Source organism: Mauremys reevesii, linkage group 1, assembly GCF_016161935.1.
Source record: "Mauremys reevesii isolate NIE-2019 linkage group 1, ASM1616193v1, whole genome shotgun sequence".
In the NCBI taxonomy this organism is placed as follows: domain Eukaryota; kingdom Metazoa; phylum Chordata; order Testudines; family Geoemydidae; genus Mauremys; species Mauremys reevesii.
Window position 1 is genome coordinate 86,701,604 of NC_052623.1, and position 16,873 is coordinate 86,718,476.

At 42.0% G+C, this 16,873-nt stretch overlaps 1 protein-coding gene across 6 annotated transcripts in view; it reads left to right on the forward strand.

Annotated features, from left to right (window-relative positions):
* NDFIP2 (Nedd4 family interacting protein 2) overlaps positions 1-16,873 on the forward strand; it is a 69,877-nt gene that overhangs the window by 40,650 nt on the left and 12,354 nt on the right. For all 6 annotated transcript variants that reach the window (XM_039510753.1, XM_039510761.1, XM_039510796.1 and 3 more), the window contains one exon: positions 16,683-16,807. In XM_039510753.1, coding sequence (XP_039366687.1) covers positions 16,683-16,807 — 125 coding nt within the window. The remainder of the gene's footprint in view (positions 1-16,682; positions 16,808-16,873) is intronic.

Genomic DNA, 16,873 nt, shown 5'->3' on the forward strand with positions numbered 1-16,873 from the left:
TGCAAAATCTGCTTTAGTTTTAAGAGCTGCTCCAGAGGGGGGCAGGGAGATTAACTTCATCTCCTTATGATGAGACGCTCCCTTTGTCCAGTGTCCAATCCAGCTCTGGAGACCACATCCCCCACCCCACCCAGTACAGTGGCTTCCAAGCGACCATTGTTCCCCATCAGCCTCTGGGAGACCTACAGATGACATGGGAAAGACTTCTGCCTAGAGCAGTGGTTCCCAAACTTTAACAACCCGTGAACCCCTTTCATTAAAATGTCCAGTCTCGCAAACCCCCTCCTAAAAATGAATATTTCCAGGGATTTTTCTCCTTTACCTGAGTATAAATTAGAAAAGCAGTGATCTTGGAAATATAAAATTGGTTTTTAGGACATGGCTGATTACACACTATGTATTATTAATTATTTATCATGACAGTATTTTTATTACATTATGAAAACAGCAACACTCTTCCAAGCTCTCACTTTCGTCGCTTGTATCACTTTGAATAAGCCTGTTATAATATAAGGGTCATAGGTTTCATCAAGGAGTGTCAGAGGTGAAATAGCATGATGGGATTTAAGAAGCCAACTCACAGTTCCTCCTACACAAGTATTCAAATCTTGAACAGTCCAAGCAAACAATGCTCGTTACAACAAAGCTTAAACTTGTTCTTAAAATGATTATGAAGAACAACACTAGCTGCCTATTTAATTTTAAAAACAGCAAAAAATATTCACCTCCCTTTGCATTTCTTATAAGGAATCTTGAAGTTTAAATTTCAGTGTGATCGATTATGCTTGCTTTCATCTGCTTAGCTCTTGGAAGTCCAGGGGCTCTGGGCTGCTGGCCCTGGGGTTCCTAGGGACAACTCTGTCCACCATTAGGGATTTTTTTCCCCGAGAACCCCTGTAACATTTTGCGAACCCCCACACAACTGCACCCAGTGTTGCAGGAGTTCAGGTTTTCCAGGGATTTGCTTGTCTTCAATGAACTTGTCTCCTTTATTGATCTCTGTCAGACCCCCAGTACTGCAACCTCCATTACCTCACATGTGACAGGTATATCTCCATATTTCTACCCATCTCATAGAGCTGGAAGGGACCCTGAAAGGTCATTAAGTCCAGCCCGCTGCCTTCACTAGCAGGACCAAGTACTGATTTTGCCCCAGATCCCTAAGTGGCCCCCTCAAGGATTGAACTTTCAACCCTGGGTTTAGCAGGCCAATGCTCAAAACACTGAGCTGTCCTTCCCCCCCAGGGAATACTACCTGATTCCCCAGTACCCATGCACACACAGAGACAAACCATCATTCCTCCCTTTTGCCTCCATGAAACTGTGTGGATGAGAGCTCTTCAGACTCCGATTTTGTTCAAGGCTCTTAAGATTCCTACCTAGACCACCCTGTCCTGAATTTGCTTCATTGAGGGGTAGTTGTAGGCTTGGGAGACCTCTATGTGCTCAGCACCCTCTTCGGTACAATCAGTCTTGGATGCCTCTTCAGTTCCGTTGTTGCTCCTCTTTGGCCCTATTAGGACCCTTGGGCTGTTTATCACCAACAGTTCTCCAAGTTCGCAGGAAATGCCAGTGTCAGCACTCATTCGATTCCCTCCATTCCCCCAGAACAATCTACACCACTGGAGGAGAAGGTTGAGGATCAAGAAGGAGAGCTGATAGAGGCAGCCCCAGAGACTATTATTTCATCATCCTCCCAAGATCAAGTTGTTATGCCATCTCTGTTCCATAGGTGACTTGAAATAATTTCAGGAGTTGATACAAAGAGTAGCCGATGCTCTTCATATCTCATTAGAAGGATTACCGGAGACTCAGCACACATTGCTGGTTGTTCTTCACACACCATCTTCAACACAAATAGCCCTTCCGGTAAACCAAGTTTTGTTAGAGCCTGCCAAGACAATTTGGGAGACACCTCCCCCCTGCCCCACCACTGGCTCCCTGAACAGCTGAGTGAGCAGACACAGTACTACATTTTGGCTAGTGGTTCAGACTACCTTCCCATTTTGCCCCAAACTCCCTAGTTGTGGATTCAGTAATGAATCCATAGTCCCAAATGATAAAGGCCAAAAGTGCAAAGACTTTGGTTGTAAAAGTTAGTTGTCTGCCACCCTGCAATGCAAAATTGCTAATTGCTAGGTGATTGACAAACCATAACCACATTAACTATTCAAAATTTAATTCCTTTATTGAACATCTTCAAAAGCAGAGGGAACATCTTCACGCTCTCATCACAGAGGGAAAATTTCTTGCAAGGACATCTTTGAGAGCTTCTCTTGATTCTGCAACACAGCAGCCCACGCTGTCTTCACAGCTGTAGTTCTGTGTCCAGTGTTGTGGCTGCAGTCTTCAGGATTTCCACATGAAGTCCAGAACACTGTAGAGGACCACCCCCGTGATTGTCTTAACTTATTCAAGTCCACAATGATTTCCTGCATTTGTTGAAGGAGTATAGGGCCACCTTTTGGTTGTTGGGCATATATAGGCCTGTAAACAAGGAGATTTAGTTTGGTTTCAGACAGCTCAGTTTCCCATCTCTACCATAGGATGCTGGAGCCACCTAAAACAAAAAAAAATTCAGAATGCAGAGGTGAAAGTTCTTGATCATTGCACCTGAATTTGATGCAACAGCCTTCATCTACAAAGTTTTCATTCTGACCACAAATATCTCCATTATCCAGATCTGATGCTGTACATCCCTGCCCTCTCAATCCTCTCAATTTTGGGGATCATCAAATTACCTCCAGCAAATGGATTTTGGAGGTTATAACATTGGGCTGTTCCATCCATTTTTTAGGACCCTATCAGTATAGGCTCCTCCCTTGAATTCTCTACCGTCCTCACACAGCTTCGCCAATGGTGAATAATAATCTTCTTCGAGTGCTTGCATGTGTCCATTCCAGTGTAGGTGTGTGTGCGTCCCTAGCATAGTTAGCATATCCTTTGGGTCTGCTCTAGCACCCCCTGGTGTTACATACTCACAGCATCTGTATAAAGGGCCCTGCCGAGCCCACTCCCCTTCAGTTCCTCCTTACTGCCCATGACGGCTGCTGGCACCCTCGTTGCCTAGGCAATCCTTCTCTTAGTGGATTTTCTGTCAATTTTAGTGTAAATAGTTGTTATAGTTTTTAGTTATTAGTGGAGTTTTAGTAGTTCTATATAGTTTGGGCTCCTCTGCTCTTAGATAGTGGAGCTGTCCACTGTCCTGGTGCTGAGGCTTGCCTCGGTCACTGGGGTTCAGGCCTTGCGCTTCATACAATAAGTCTATGCCTTTGGGCGACCTGCACTTGATCTGTCTCAAGTGCTTAGGGAAAGCTCATGAGAAAGTCCACTGCCAAATTTGCAAGGAGTTCAAGTCCCGGACTCAGAAGGAGTCGTCTTTTTTTTTTTTTTTTTTTTTTTTGGAAGGTCCTCCTTGTGGAGGCATCCCTTAGTCTGGCCTCAGAGCTGTGTTCGGAGTCGGCACCAAGTGCCTTGACCTTCATGCAGAGCGCTCCTCCATCTTAGGTCTCCTGGCATCGATCATCTTCCCCAGTGCCCAAGAAAAAACATGTGCAGCAGTCCTCCGTGATTCCTGTTCAAAGGATAGAGTTCATGGGGGCAGTACTTGACTCGATGCAAGCAAGGGCTCTACTTCTGGACAAATGGTTCCTCTCGATTGTATCCCTGATAAGATCTCTCCAAAGTCATTGGATGATTGTGGAAAAGTGCCAGAGCCTTATAGGTTACGTGGAGTCATGCACATACATAGTGCAACATGCAAGACTAAGACTCTGACCTCTACAAGCCTGGCTAGCCACAGTCTACTCCTTGTCTTGCCATCACCTGGCCTCTGTGCTCATGGTTCTGGTACAGGTCCTAGAGTTGCTGACATGATGGCTGCACAGCCACATGGTATGTGCAGGTGTAGCCTTCTCAAAACCCTAGCCATCCTTGTCTCTGGTAAGCAACACATCAGCCCTTGGCTGGGGAGCCCACTTGGTGTCCCTCAGATCTCTAGGTCTTTGAACTCCAAGAAGAGCTCTTCCTGCACATCAATGTCGGGGAGCTCAGGGCCTGCCAGGCATTTCTACCCGACTTGACACACATCTATTTTGATCCTCATGGACAATATGACTGCTATGTTCTACATAAACAGGCAGGGGGTCATGTGCATTCTTCTCTCTCCCACCCCAACCAGGAAGCAATCAGCCTGTGGGAGCTCTGTGTCAATCACTCTGTCAATCTAGGGGTATCTTGCCTTCCCAGGACTCAGAACCAGCTAGCAAATTGCCTCAGCAGACCTTTCTTCTTTCACTACGAGTGGTCTCTGTCCAGACATTGAGGAATATCTTTCAAGAGTGTGTGTGGGGGGGACTCTTTGTTGCACTTTATTGCATGAGTCCAAATGAGCCCATGGGTCACTGCCAATTCATGCCTGCAGCTCCTCAGGCACATGGCAGCATGAGCTTTTGTAACAGTTAGTGCCTGTTTACATTTACTCTGCTTTCAGGATAGTTTATACCCTTAACAGAGACACTCTGAACAAGTTGCTCTCTGTTCTCAGCCATGTGCTAATTTCTCTCAACTAGTGGAAGAATCTGAACAAGGTATGCTCAGGAGTTCCCTTCGGCCACCTCTCTCCCATTGTCACAATAGTTTTGGATGCATCGCACAGGACCACGCTGTCCAGGGCACATGGTCCACCAAGGAGTCTGCCCTACATATCAACTTTCTGGAGCTCAGGCCTGTAAGATGCTTCCCACCATTTCCTCCCTATGGCACAGTCCTGGACTCGACAATGGCCAGAGCTTTCCTACCTCAGGTGAGGCTTCATACAACGCCGAGCTTTATTGTAGACTTTAAAGGCTCATCCACTCACCACAATGAGAAATTGTTCAGGGCTACTCAGTAACATGTCAGAGTGCACTTAAGTAGTCCAGTATGCCAGACTGCATTTCAGACTTCTGCCACGCTGGTTGGCTGAGGTGCACTCATCAATGAGGCACCACATAGACATGTTAGTGCACATACCAAATTGGATCCAATCTGCCTTAGATTGGAGGATGGATCTGGCCCATGTCTGAGGAATTTCCCTCTATCTTGTCTCAACTATCTTTTACCTTAGTCACAGATGTCTCGGACCTGGGATGGGAAGCTCAATTGGGATCCCTGCAGATATAAGGTTTCTGGTCTCTTCCAGATTTGTGTCTCAACTCCCTGATATTTGTGAAGCTATCTGATTAGTTTGCATGGTGTCCCTTTTGCTGATGCACAGAAGGAACATGTTGGTGCTGACTGACAATACCATGGTCATATTTTATGTAAACAGATGGATGGTGGGATGTCCAGTCCTCATTACTTTGCCCCAAAGTTATTCTGTTTTGTCTGCATTGCCAGCTCTATACTTTTGAAAGCAGCCCACCTCCCAGGGGCTCAGAATAGGCTTGCAGATTGCCTTAGCATGTTGTTTATCACGACGAGTGGTCCCTTCACCCAGATGTAGTAAGGTCCATTTTCCAGCTCTGGAACACTCCAAGTGGATCTGTTTACAAGAAGACAACAGAAAACATCATCAGTTTTGCTTCTGGGCAGGTTAATTAATGGATATTTTTCCACTGCAGTGGTCAGGGGTTCTACTGTACGCTTCTTCCTCCCCCTTTCTGCGCAGAGCTCTGTGCCAGGTCAAGCAGGACAAGGCCCATGTTATACTGGTGATTTTGGTATGGCCCATCAGCATTGTTTTTCAGAGCTCTTGGACTTTTCCATCAGTCCACCATTGTCACTCCTGCTTCACACAGACTTGATTTCACAGACTTGTGGTCATTACCTCCACCTCAGTCGTCAGGCCCTCCATCTGACAACCTGGATTCTTCGTGTTTAACGTTTAGCAGAGAAGTCCTGCACTAGAGAAGTTCAAGATGTGCTGCCGAATAGTGGAAAATCATCAACTAGAATCTGGCTAAATGGAACAGATTTTCAGTCTGGTCCAGACTGGAAGGGGTTTGCCTGGTTCTTGCTTCTATTCAGCATGTGCTGAATGTACTATCTTCTGTCTCTAAAACATCAAGGATTGGCAGTTAGCTTGGTCGACATCTAGAGGCTATATCAGCATTTCATCCACCTGTTGATAACCGTTCTTTTCCAATCCAATGGCTGTAAGATTTTTCAAGAGTTTGGGCTGACTATTTCCACAGGTATAGAACCCCATTCCTTTATGGAGCCTGAATCTAGTCTTAACAAAGCTGATGGGCGTCTCTCTTCCCTGCCCCCCCCCCTTCCCTCCCACAGTGACCTATCTGTTGCACCTTTTGATGAAGCTGACATTTTTAATAGCCATTATGTCTGTTAGGGGGCTTATTCCTTCACCCTCTCACTTCCCTGGTCCTTCTCGCATGAACAGAGAGCAACAATACCCGAAGTCCAAAGGCACAAACAATTTGATGTTTATTGGGGTGAACTTCCAGCAAGCATGATTCCAGTTTCCTTCCTTAGTGTCTCCCTTCCCAGCTCTGACACCACAGAGCCTTGCCCGTGTCCCTGTTCCTGTTCCCATCCCCGTTCCCATTTCTCCTCTTTAGCAAAACATGATCCCAATTCCCCCACCCCCATCCCCAGTCATTGTTCCTATTTCCCCCTTACTTCCTGATTGACTGCAGACTATATAGTAAAACTTGAGCTCTGCTTAGCTATACCATAACCAATCATTTTACTGAAATTTAACTAACCAAGCCTAACATATTGTAACATGGTTATTTAACCAATTATATCCCACCACCTTAATTGGTTTATACCCAACAAAATGAATTGTACAGCAGGCAGAAACAATCACAGAACCCGAGATTATACAGACAAACAATAGGGAAGTGGAGACTACAGTGACAGAATAATACAGAAATGAGGATTTCACATCCTAGCTATTGATAGGTGAGTTCTTGCCAGACAGGATGCTATCAAACTAAGTTTCCTTTTACATCTTCTAGGCTCTTCCCTTTCTCTGGCGGTGATAGAAATATCAGGACAGGATTGTATTCATAACAGCCCAATAGCACCTTATTTCAATGTGACTGGTTTGGAATGTGAGGATGTGAGCATACACTTCCCAGCTTATGGCTGGTCTCTGCTGCTTAGCTGAAGGCCTTAGCCTAAGGACCAGGCCTTACACTGTCACAGTAAGAGAAGGCCATTACACAGACAGACAGTGATTTTGATTGTTTCTTTTATACCTCTATAACTAGCTAAGTGATAAGAATGCACCTAAATTCTTAAAGTATAGGCCTTTCCAGACAGACCTGAATATCTATATCCTAACAATGTCATCCAGGAGAGTGGTGGAGTTGAGGACGCTAATATCAGATCCGGCATATATGATTTTCTATGCAGAGAAGTCTGTTTTGTCATCACCCAAGATTTCTTATGAAAGTGGTCTCCACTTTTCACATTAGCTAAGCAATCTTCTTAATGACCTTCTTTTCAAAGACTCGTGATAATACGGGGGAGGAGAAACTGCATACTCTGGATGTTCGAAGAGCTTTAGTGTTCTATCTGGAATGGACTAAACCTTTTATGACTTCAACTCAATTGTTCATTGCATTTGTGGACAGAATGCAGGCCAGTCCTGTTTCCACTCACTGGATTTCTTCTTGGATATCCAGTTGAACTTTTCAGTTACAAGTTGGCTAACATGAATCTGCCAGCTACCGTTGGGTCAATCAACTAGGTCCCAAGCAACCTCCATGACTTTTTTGGCCAGCGTTCTGGACATTGATGAAGCGGCAACCTGGTCATCATGTCATGTTTTGGCTTTCACTACACTACCTCTCAGCGACCTAGAAATGGTGCTAAATTTGGACCAATGGTTCTCCAGTCCCTCTTTAAAATATACTCTGAACCCACTTCCAGTTGGAACTGCTTGTGAGCAGCTCCTTATAGTAGAATGGACATGTTCAGTCACTCAAAAAAGAAACTGTTACTAACCTTTCTGTAACTGTTTGAGATGTTGTATGTGTCCATTCTACAACCTGCCCACCTTCCCCTTTCTATTGGCGTCTTCCACTAGGAAGGAACTGAGGGGCGGGGGATTGTAGATGGCTCCACCCTTTATGCCTGAGCTCTGTGCACAAGGCACCAGAGGGTGCTTGAGCCACTCCAACTGGTACCACTAAAGGAAAAATTTTCTGAGAACTGTCAATTGGAGTATGCACGCACTTGCAGTGGAATGGACATGTGTAACGTATCTCGAAGAACAGCTGTTATGGGAGGGTAAGTAACTTCCTTTTGTTTGTTTTTTCAAGGGAAACTTGTCTGAGCTGTTTCTTTACCAGTTCTCCCACCCTGCTGTAGTTGCTTGGAAGACTTCTTTGTCCTAATTTGGGCCCCTACATTATTTAGTACAGTAATAATGAGAAGGAATGGTTGAGAATCTGAGTAATGGTGTATTTTCATGTGCTCATTTCTCCTTGAGCAATTTTATAGTCTCTTTATACAGCAAGGATTTTTGTATAGGATACTGAAGTATACACAGAAGAGTAAAATGAAAATGAAACAACTTCATGAAAAATTGCTGATATCCCTTTTCTCTTTGGTCTGCGGATGTGATCCCTTGATATTTTTAGCCTGGACCTTGGCTCATAGGTTAACGCATCACTATTTAACCTAAACATCTGGCCCCCCTCTAATGTAAATGTCTCGTAATGTACTATTTCAGAGAAAGATGCAGATACAAATGGCAATCTTAACCCATTGCCCATTTTTGTGAGAATCCTCTTAGGATGGCTCATTATTATACTACTATAATTTCATGAGCCTGGGCTTGGAATTGAGCACTAATATATCAGGTGTTCAATAGTAGAGTGGAATATTTTTTTTTAGTCTTCATTTTGAAATCCAAAGACTTTGGTAGGTGTTACTTTTGTAGGAGCTTTAAGTGAAAGTTTTAGCTGTTCTTTATCCTTAGAATAAATAGATAAGTATCTACTATTCAAAAATTTAAACAGTATAAAAAGTTAATGTATACACCTGCCAAGTATCAACTCTTGGATGTAAATACTGGAATAACACATTTGTATGTATTAACAATACATGGGCATATTGACATGTGAATTGGCTAAAATAAAACCTTAAATGTCAGATATGCAGGAAGGCATCTTTAGTTTTGCTTCAGCTCTTCAATGTTGAATGAAGCACATGTGCATTGTAGTGATGCATCATGCTTCTTGGAGGCTGCTGCTGTTGATTTTAAAAAAACGGATTCCAGTGTTGTCATTGCAGGTAAATTAAAAAATGTTTAATTCTGAGAGCATGACTTTAATGAAAGCCAAGAAATTCGAATAAGACAGGCATTCTGTACTTAACTTTAATGTTACAGAGGCCGTGTCTGCAGGAGTGTGAGGGATAGAGAACTGCAAGTTCAGAGGACATTAACATGCAGCTATGTCTTGAAGTCAGTTGAGGGTTGCCTTGCCCCTTGCTTTATGGGTAATTTCTGAAGTCTAATGGTGTTCTTACTCTACTTACAGACTAGTTTTAAACATTAATACAAAAAGTTTTCTTTGAATCTTTTTTTAATAGTGCAAGTTTAGTAGACAATTACACATTAATAGTGTTTTTTTCATGTTTTATAAATAGCCAAAAACTATTTTGGGGAAAAATGGCTTTAAAACTGCTGCAGAGACCTTAGCTAAAGTAATAGTTTAAGGCCAGGAGAGAAGACCCCTAGATCTAGTCTGACCTCCTGTGTATTACAGGCCACCAAAACCACCCTAAACCCTCACTAAATCCAACAAACAAAACTAGACCAAAGTGTTACAGCCCAAAGGAGACTAAAATATTGTATGCTCAATTAAGAGACTAGGCAGGACCCAGGTGCGCCAATGCCTGAGCCCCCTGCGATGGCAGGAATTAATTGAGATATACCCAGATAATTGGGATCAACTATCTGAATTCCATGCTGCAAAAAGAAGGCGAAAACGTTCCAAGGTCACTGCCAATCCCACATATAGTGATCAGTTAGACCCTGATCATGTGGGGTGGGGGAAACTGGTGCCACTTCAGAGCACTCATCCAGCATCCTTCAGAGTAAGGAGACCAAAACAAACAACCAAAAAAAGCAGAATATACTGGCAGTAGGGATTGGAACCCCTTCCTTACCCTGTAGCTGACTGGCTGAAGCCCTGAAGCACAAGATTTTAGTGCTGCGGAACCAGGTGTCAGGTCATTGCAAGCAACCCAGTGATACAGAGTCATAGAATTCAAGATCAGAAGGGACCATTATGATCATCTAGTCTGACCTCCTGCAAGATGCAGGCCACATAAGCCGATCCACCCACTCCTTAGCAAGCGACCCCTGCCCCATGCTTCGGAGGAAGGCGAAAAACCTCCAGGGCCACTGCCAATTTTCCCTGGAGGAAAATTCCTTCCCGACCCCAAATATGGCGGTCAGCTGAACCCCGAGCATGCAGGCAAGACTCTCCAGCCATACCCTCTGGAAAAAGATATGACCCTGTTCATAAATTTGTTCATCTTTCTTAAAAGTATTTACATTGTTTGTCTGCACAGCTTCTAGTGGAAGGCTGTTCCAGATCACGTTTTGCCTCTTTTGCAGCTGCATCCCATTGGTGACTCATTGACGTCCTATGATCAACCAGTACCCCAAATCTTCTCCTGTTACTTCCAACTGATGAGCCCCCAGCTAGTAGCAGAGATTATTAGGCACTAAGTGCATGATCTTGCACTTTATGCTATTTGAATTTCAGTCCATTTCTGTTACTCCAGGTTTCATGGTCATCAATGCTTCCTGACCTTGTACCATCAGCAAATTTCATTAGGACATTCCCACTTTTTGTGACAATAATACAAATATTAAATCACATTGGTCCTGGGGAACTCCAGTAGTAACTTCCCTCCAGTCTGATGATTTACCTTTTAGCACAACCTTTGCCTTCTCTTTAAGCAATAACTTACCCATCTTACTGGTCTTGTCCTAAATCCCATTTTTCTAATTTAATTAATAATTTCTTACTTCATTCATACTACTTCAGAGTATGAGGGGCAGGGGAAACAAACAAGGCCTGCCTCTGGCCTTTCCTATTTTCTACTAAGTTCTTACATATTATTTTCTTTTCCCTTTCATTTTCAGTGGCTGATCTGTCTCCTTGTTTCAGCTGTCATAGTATCCCTGTCATTTCTGTATTACTGTAAATTTTGTCTGTCCAATCTTAAAGTCGGTATGCATTTCTTTATAAATCATGACTTTTTGGATTATGTATACTCATCTGAATATGAATCCAAATAATTTTCCAAGTAGACTTTGGGCCCTGGATACAAGCTCCTGAATATGCACTAAAGGTATAAATATTTATAAGTGTTCTGCAGTTGTGTATCACTTAATCTCACTTCTTGTGTTCTACTCTAGAAATGTTATTGCCATTTAGATTGTGCTTGTGTATATTCTTTTAAAGCTTAACATTTCAATGGTTGATATTACTGTTGGTTCTTTAAGTAGTTAATGTTTTTGCAGTTCAAATCATTGAATTGTTTTTTAATTTTTAGTTTTCTTTGATGTATTAGATTTTTTTTCTTCAGAATGTGTCCCCCAACATAGATCAAAGTTAAGTTGTCATCAAAGCTGTTTTAAAGATGTGAGGGATAATCATACCACTAACGCTTGCAAATATTACTCTTGCTTGATTCTCTCAGAAAATCTATATTAGAGAGAGCAACTACAATGCCTTTGTTATGAATTTAGGAGCTTCTGAGCCTCAGTTTCTCAGATCAACAGCCAGACTTTCTAAAGAGCAAAAGAGGAGTTTTATTAGTATTGATAAATACAAGTTCCAGCTTCTTGTGGGCCATTGAGTCTAATGACCGTTTCGCTGCCAGAATCCATCACACTTCTCTCTTCTGTCAATTTTGATGATATTGAGATTTGAGCCTGTGCAATTCAAAAACAAAAAACAAATCCTACCAAACCAAAAACCAAAACCCACAATTTTCCCCCGGAAGAGGGTCTGAGGGGGAGAATAAACATGTATCAGATGTTAGTCTGGTGATTTAGTGTACTGCTGAAAGAGACTCAGATAGTGGTGGGGGCAGTATAACAATCGGTGTAAAACAGAATGGAAAGGGAGTAGAGTAGAGCTCCTTTGGCACTGAAAATATTAGTGGTATTTTAACTGCTGACACTTTGAGGCTTATGACTTTTTAAAAAAAACAAAAAAAAAAACCTTATGCATCCTTTGTTGCATGCAGTTCTTCTCAGTGAAGTTGTCCTGTTCCCAAGCCCTTAAGGACACAGAAGGCCATGTTTGACCCAAATAGGATCATAATAGGAAGTGGCAAAAAAGTTTCTTCATAATTTTTCTTGAGTGCCAGAGAGATGTTACTTGTAAAGGTTTTTTTAAATGTGGCAACTTATGTTGCTGACTGACTTCTTAAGGTATATTCAGCTGTTTGAATACTGAGTGAAGTGGTAGTGTTTTTTGGCAAATCTTGGATGGACAGTCTTGGAGACTGAAATCTTTCCATGGTACAGTACAGTATGAGCCGCAGTGGTGACAGCTGCTCTGCTAATAGGCTTCAATCATATTTTGAAACATCCTTCTAATGAGAGCGAAGAACCTAGAACTCCTTTTTGTCCCTTACACGGTGGTGCCTCCTAGCCCACAAGATAGTGTATTCTATACAGAGGACCAAAGAGGGGCTGCATTGCAACCTGTCCCAAGGTTGGCAGAGGGTAGAGTAATTCCATCTTTCCCATCAACTTAATTCTGTGCACAATCCTCTTTATGCAAGACATGGCAGTTGGGAGGTACAACCCTAGAGGGTAACTAAACTGTAAGTGAGAAACCGCATGGGCTTTATATAGCACTAGTAATGCCAGAAAAACTTAATCTTTTTTTAAATCAAACTACAGAATTAGTGGAAGAAAGGCAACAGATGTTGCTGAACTTCAGAAATCCATCTTATGATACTTCCTTGAAAATTTCATATTATCTGGAGTCTAGGAGGAATGTTATTTAGAAATGAACACTGGCAAGAAGTGAAGACTACAAAGGTTTAAAAAAAATTTGCACTTAGTCAGGAAATTTATGCTGAACACTGCCTCTAATCAGGATAGGGCTTTGTGTGCAAAAATAAGTTTGGTGGTGTGGTGTTTTTTTGTTGTTGTTTTTTGTTTTTGAACTTGCAAGTTTTTAAATGGTAATCACATATATTGAAAACTGTTTCCACAGCCTTGTTATAACCTTGGTAAAGACTTGAGGGCTTTCAGGACAAATTTCTGGGTTGAATTCAATTTTACTTCGTGTGCACTTCACATATAAAGTAAACAAAATGTAATGATAAATAGGTTCCACTACAGTAGATAACAAGAGTGCTTTATATAATAAAACTAAGGGTATGTTCCCCCCCTCCCCCCGCCTGCCACCTCCCCCCTTATTGATATGCTTGCGAGATTCTTTAACCTTGATGCATGTTTGATAAAATAACTTTGGACTTCTGTCATTTTCCCTTCAAAATGTTTAGGCAATTCTATATCAAGAAGGGAAATTTTTGTCATACTTAAGTTTCACTTGAGTTTTCGCAAGTGAGTGCACAGAAGTTTGTAATAGCTTGAAAGTAAGCTCTTTATTTTTGAAGTAGAACATCCACTTTTGATATTTATTTTTTGTCAGTTAAACTATTTTCCTTGGAGAGATTTTTATACAATTCTTTAGACCAGTTTTTTTAAAAAATGCTTAAGAATTCCAAGATGTACTGATATCTAGCTCTATCGTACTATACTATAGACGTGCTATTTAATTATTATTGTTCACTATTGAGTGCAAGAGTCTGCACTTAATACCAAATAATTTGCTGTCTAAATAACTCCTCCCATTGAAAAACCTATTCTTTTCAAGAAGGAGTAATAAAGTAAAAGGGTTTTGATCAATGTAGTTGTAAGAGTGAGTGTCAAAAGTATTAATTTTATTTTGTAAAGCACCTTTTGTGTTTCACAATTGTGTTCAGAGTACAAATAGCAGCAAACTAGCAAGATTGACTGCACAAGTGATATAGTGCTAAAAATGAATGTCACCAGTCTATAAAGAAAGCAGGATAGAAGTGCATTAGTGAGAGAGTAGCTGGACTAACTGAAAGAGGTGTGGTCTGTATTGTAGAGTTAATTGATTTTTCAGTGAGAGCACCCACTGCAGGAACCCTGGGCAATGTTCCTGGAGCCCAAGGCCTTGTGAGAAGGAGCATGTCAGAAGAGCAGTAGCTGCTTTATCAACTTTTGCCTGTCTAGATACTGTCATGGACCCACATCAGTACTGTGAAGCGGCAAGGAGGTGCCAATGGGGCCTGTTGTGCTGGTGGGGAGAGCTGGTCCCTTGACAGTGGGGCTTGGCACGTCTCTGGTCAGTACCCATAACAGATATTCCCATTGAACAGCATAATGGGCAGCTGTTTCCCACTGTCTAGCACATGGCCCAGACCTGCTCTTCTAGCTGTACCCCTTTATTGCCCTGGGGGATTCTGTGGGGAAGAGTCACCCTGATGTGCTTTTACTCTGTCCTGCCAATGAAGTTACTGCAATTGTAACTTTGCAATTGTAATGTATGTCACAGCAAATGCTTGGAAGGATTGTCTTTAACAAAGATAGCACCTGCAGCTCATCAACTCAGCTTTGCCTTGTGATCATGACCTGTTCAGGGCAGAGAGTACTCCTTGCCTGTTGTCCCTATGCAGGAGGTTGCTTTAACCCTTACGGGACAGGAGTCAGTTTTGCCACTGAATCTGTTTTGAGGGGAGGAGGAGCAAATATTAAGAGGGGACTGGAGAGGGAAAGAGCCCCCTGAGGCGTCTCAGTGTTGGGGAAGGCAGGGACTCCTGAGCACAGAGACCTTAATCTAACCCTGGACTGGGGGGTGCAAGGACCTGCCTTATGGAAAGGGCGGGCCAAGGTCACAGACCCTTCCTGGATCTTGGGCTACTGTATATCTCGAACATTGGTGTTGGGGGGACTAAAAGTAGGGGGAAAAAAAGTATGCAATTACCTCCAGTGTATTCAAATATCCAGAAACCAAGCATTTGAAGTGCTGCTTTTCTGACTAACATTAACTGTAGCTCCAGTCAGCTAAGTTACAGTGAAAAGTATATTGTTTTACACTGGATTTCATTTATGGCTAGAAATTCTGACTACTGAAAGACAGCTCCCTTTGGAATATAAATGTACTAGACAGTAATCAGGAGGGGACAAACTCAGCTCACATCAGCCCTGTATGGCTAAGTCATTGAAGCTTACAGCTAGATATTTGTAAGGAGATTTTACTGATCTCCCTTTCTTTAAGCTAAGCAAGCATTCTGGCGGACCAACTTAGCCTCTGTAGTGTCTCCCAGGTGGTTGATGAATCAGGAAGTAAGACACAGAATGTCTGCGCTGCAGATAGGGCCATGCCTCCCAGCCCAGGTAGACAGATATGTACTACTTTTGTTTGCACTAACATGCTAAAATAGTTACAAGGATGCTGCAGAGCAGGCAGTGACACAGGCTACCCACCCAGGTACGTACCCATGGACTTAGGCAGGTTTGTACTCAGGCAAATAGCTTATGCTGCAGCATCCGCACTGTTCTTTTTCACACACAAGCTTGAGCAGAGGTTGCATGTATCTGTCTACCAGGCTCAGAAATTATGCTCTCAACTGCAGTGTAGCCAATACCCTTTGATCTCTTCAGTTTCCTATTGTCTCATCCACTCCAGAACTCTTTAATCTTTCTTGTCCTACTCCTCTCTAAGTGTTCTGGTCTCTTTAAGAAAAGAAAAAGGCAAAAAGCTTCCAGTTACTCCCACGGCTTGGAGACCATTTTACTGAGAATTCGTGCACATTGTCCATCACATACAAGCTGATGTCCGCACAGACACGATCATTCTCACTTGCTGACTGCTGCTAAAAATGTAAAAGGCCAATCATTGAGAACTTGGATGAAGAATGAGATTGGTCTGTTAGTGAGAGCAGTATGGAAAATTTTAAGCACAGTGGTATTTGTTTGACTTCCCATGAAAATAAGAGATGTTATCAAAATGTATCCCATTTACCTGAATAATATATTGCAGATTGTATTATACCACCAAGTCCTGGTATCAGATTTCATTGATACCAAATCATGGTGATCAGAGTCCTGTTTTTGTAATGTGTCAGCCTCCCAATAGATCTTTTTTCATCCTATCAATTTATAGTGCAAAATAAATATAATTTTTTATCCAGACTAGGCAAATCTCTGCATAGAATCACTCAAGTGTTTGTAATTGAGTTTTCCTTATTGTTAGAGCTATGAAAAGCGTAGCAAGATTAAGACAAATGTATCACTTCATGTATTTATCTAATTCATAGTGCTTATTTGATCATTCCTGTGGTTCTATAGCTTCCAGTCAAAGTTCTGTGGAGGATATAACACTTTTTTAAAGAGGGAATCTACTTTTATTTGGTTTTCTTCTCTGTTTTAAAATAGCTGGTTGATGGATATTAACTAGTGTACTTTTTAAGATGTGTATATACACCTAAATTTCTGAAGGATACTATTTTATTATCTGAAATAGTAATAGGGATCAATAATCTTTTATAAATATACTTGCTTATTAGTACATTAAAGTAAATTAGTTATATTTTATATGGCTAAACGAGTGAACTGTCACTAACACAACTACTGTTTCTCTTGGTCTTAGTGGCATTTATTTTCAACTGGATTGGATTTTGTTTATCCTTCTGTATAACTAACACCATAGCAGGAAGGTATGGTGCAATCTGTGGATTTGGCCTATCGCTGATCAAATGGATTCTCATTGTACGGGTAAGGTTCTTGATGGATATTTTGTGCCTATGTCTTTACGGAATGAAACTAGAAAAAATGATTCAT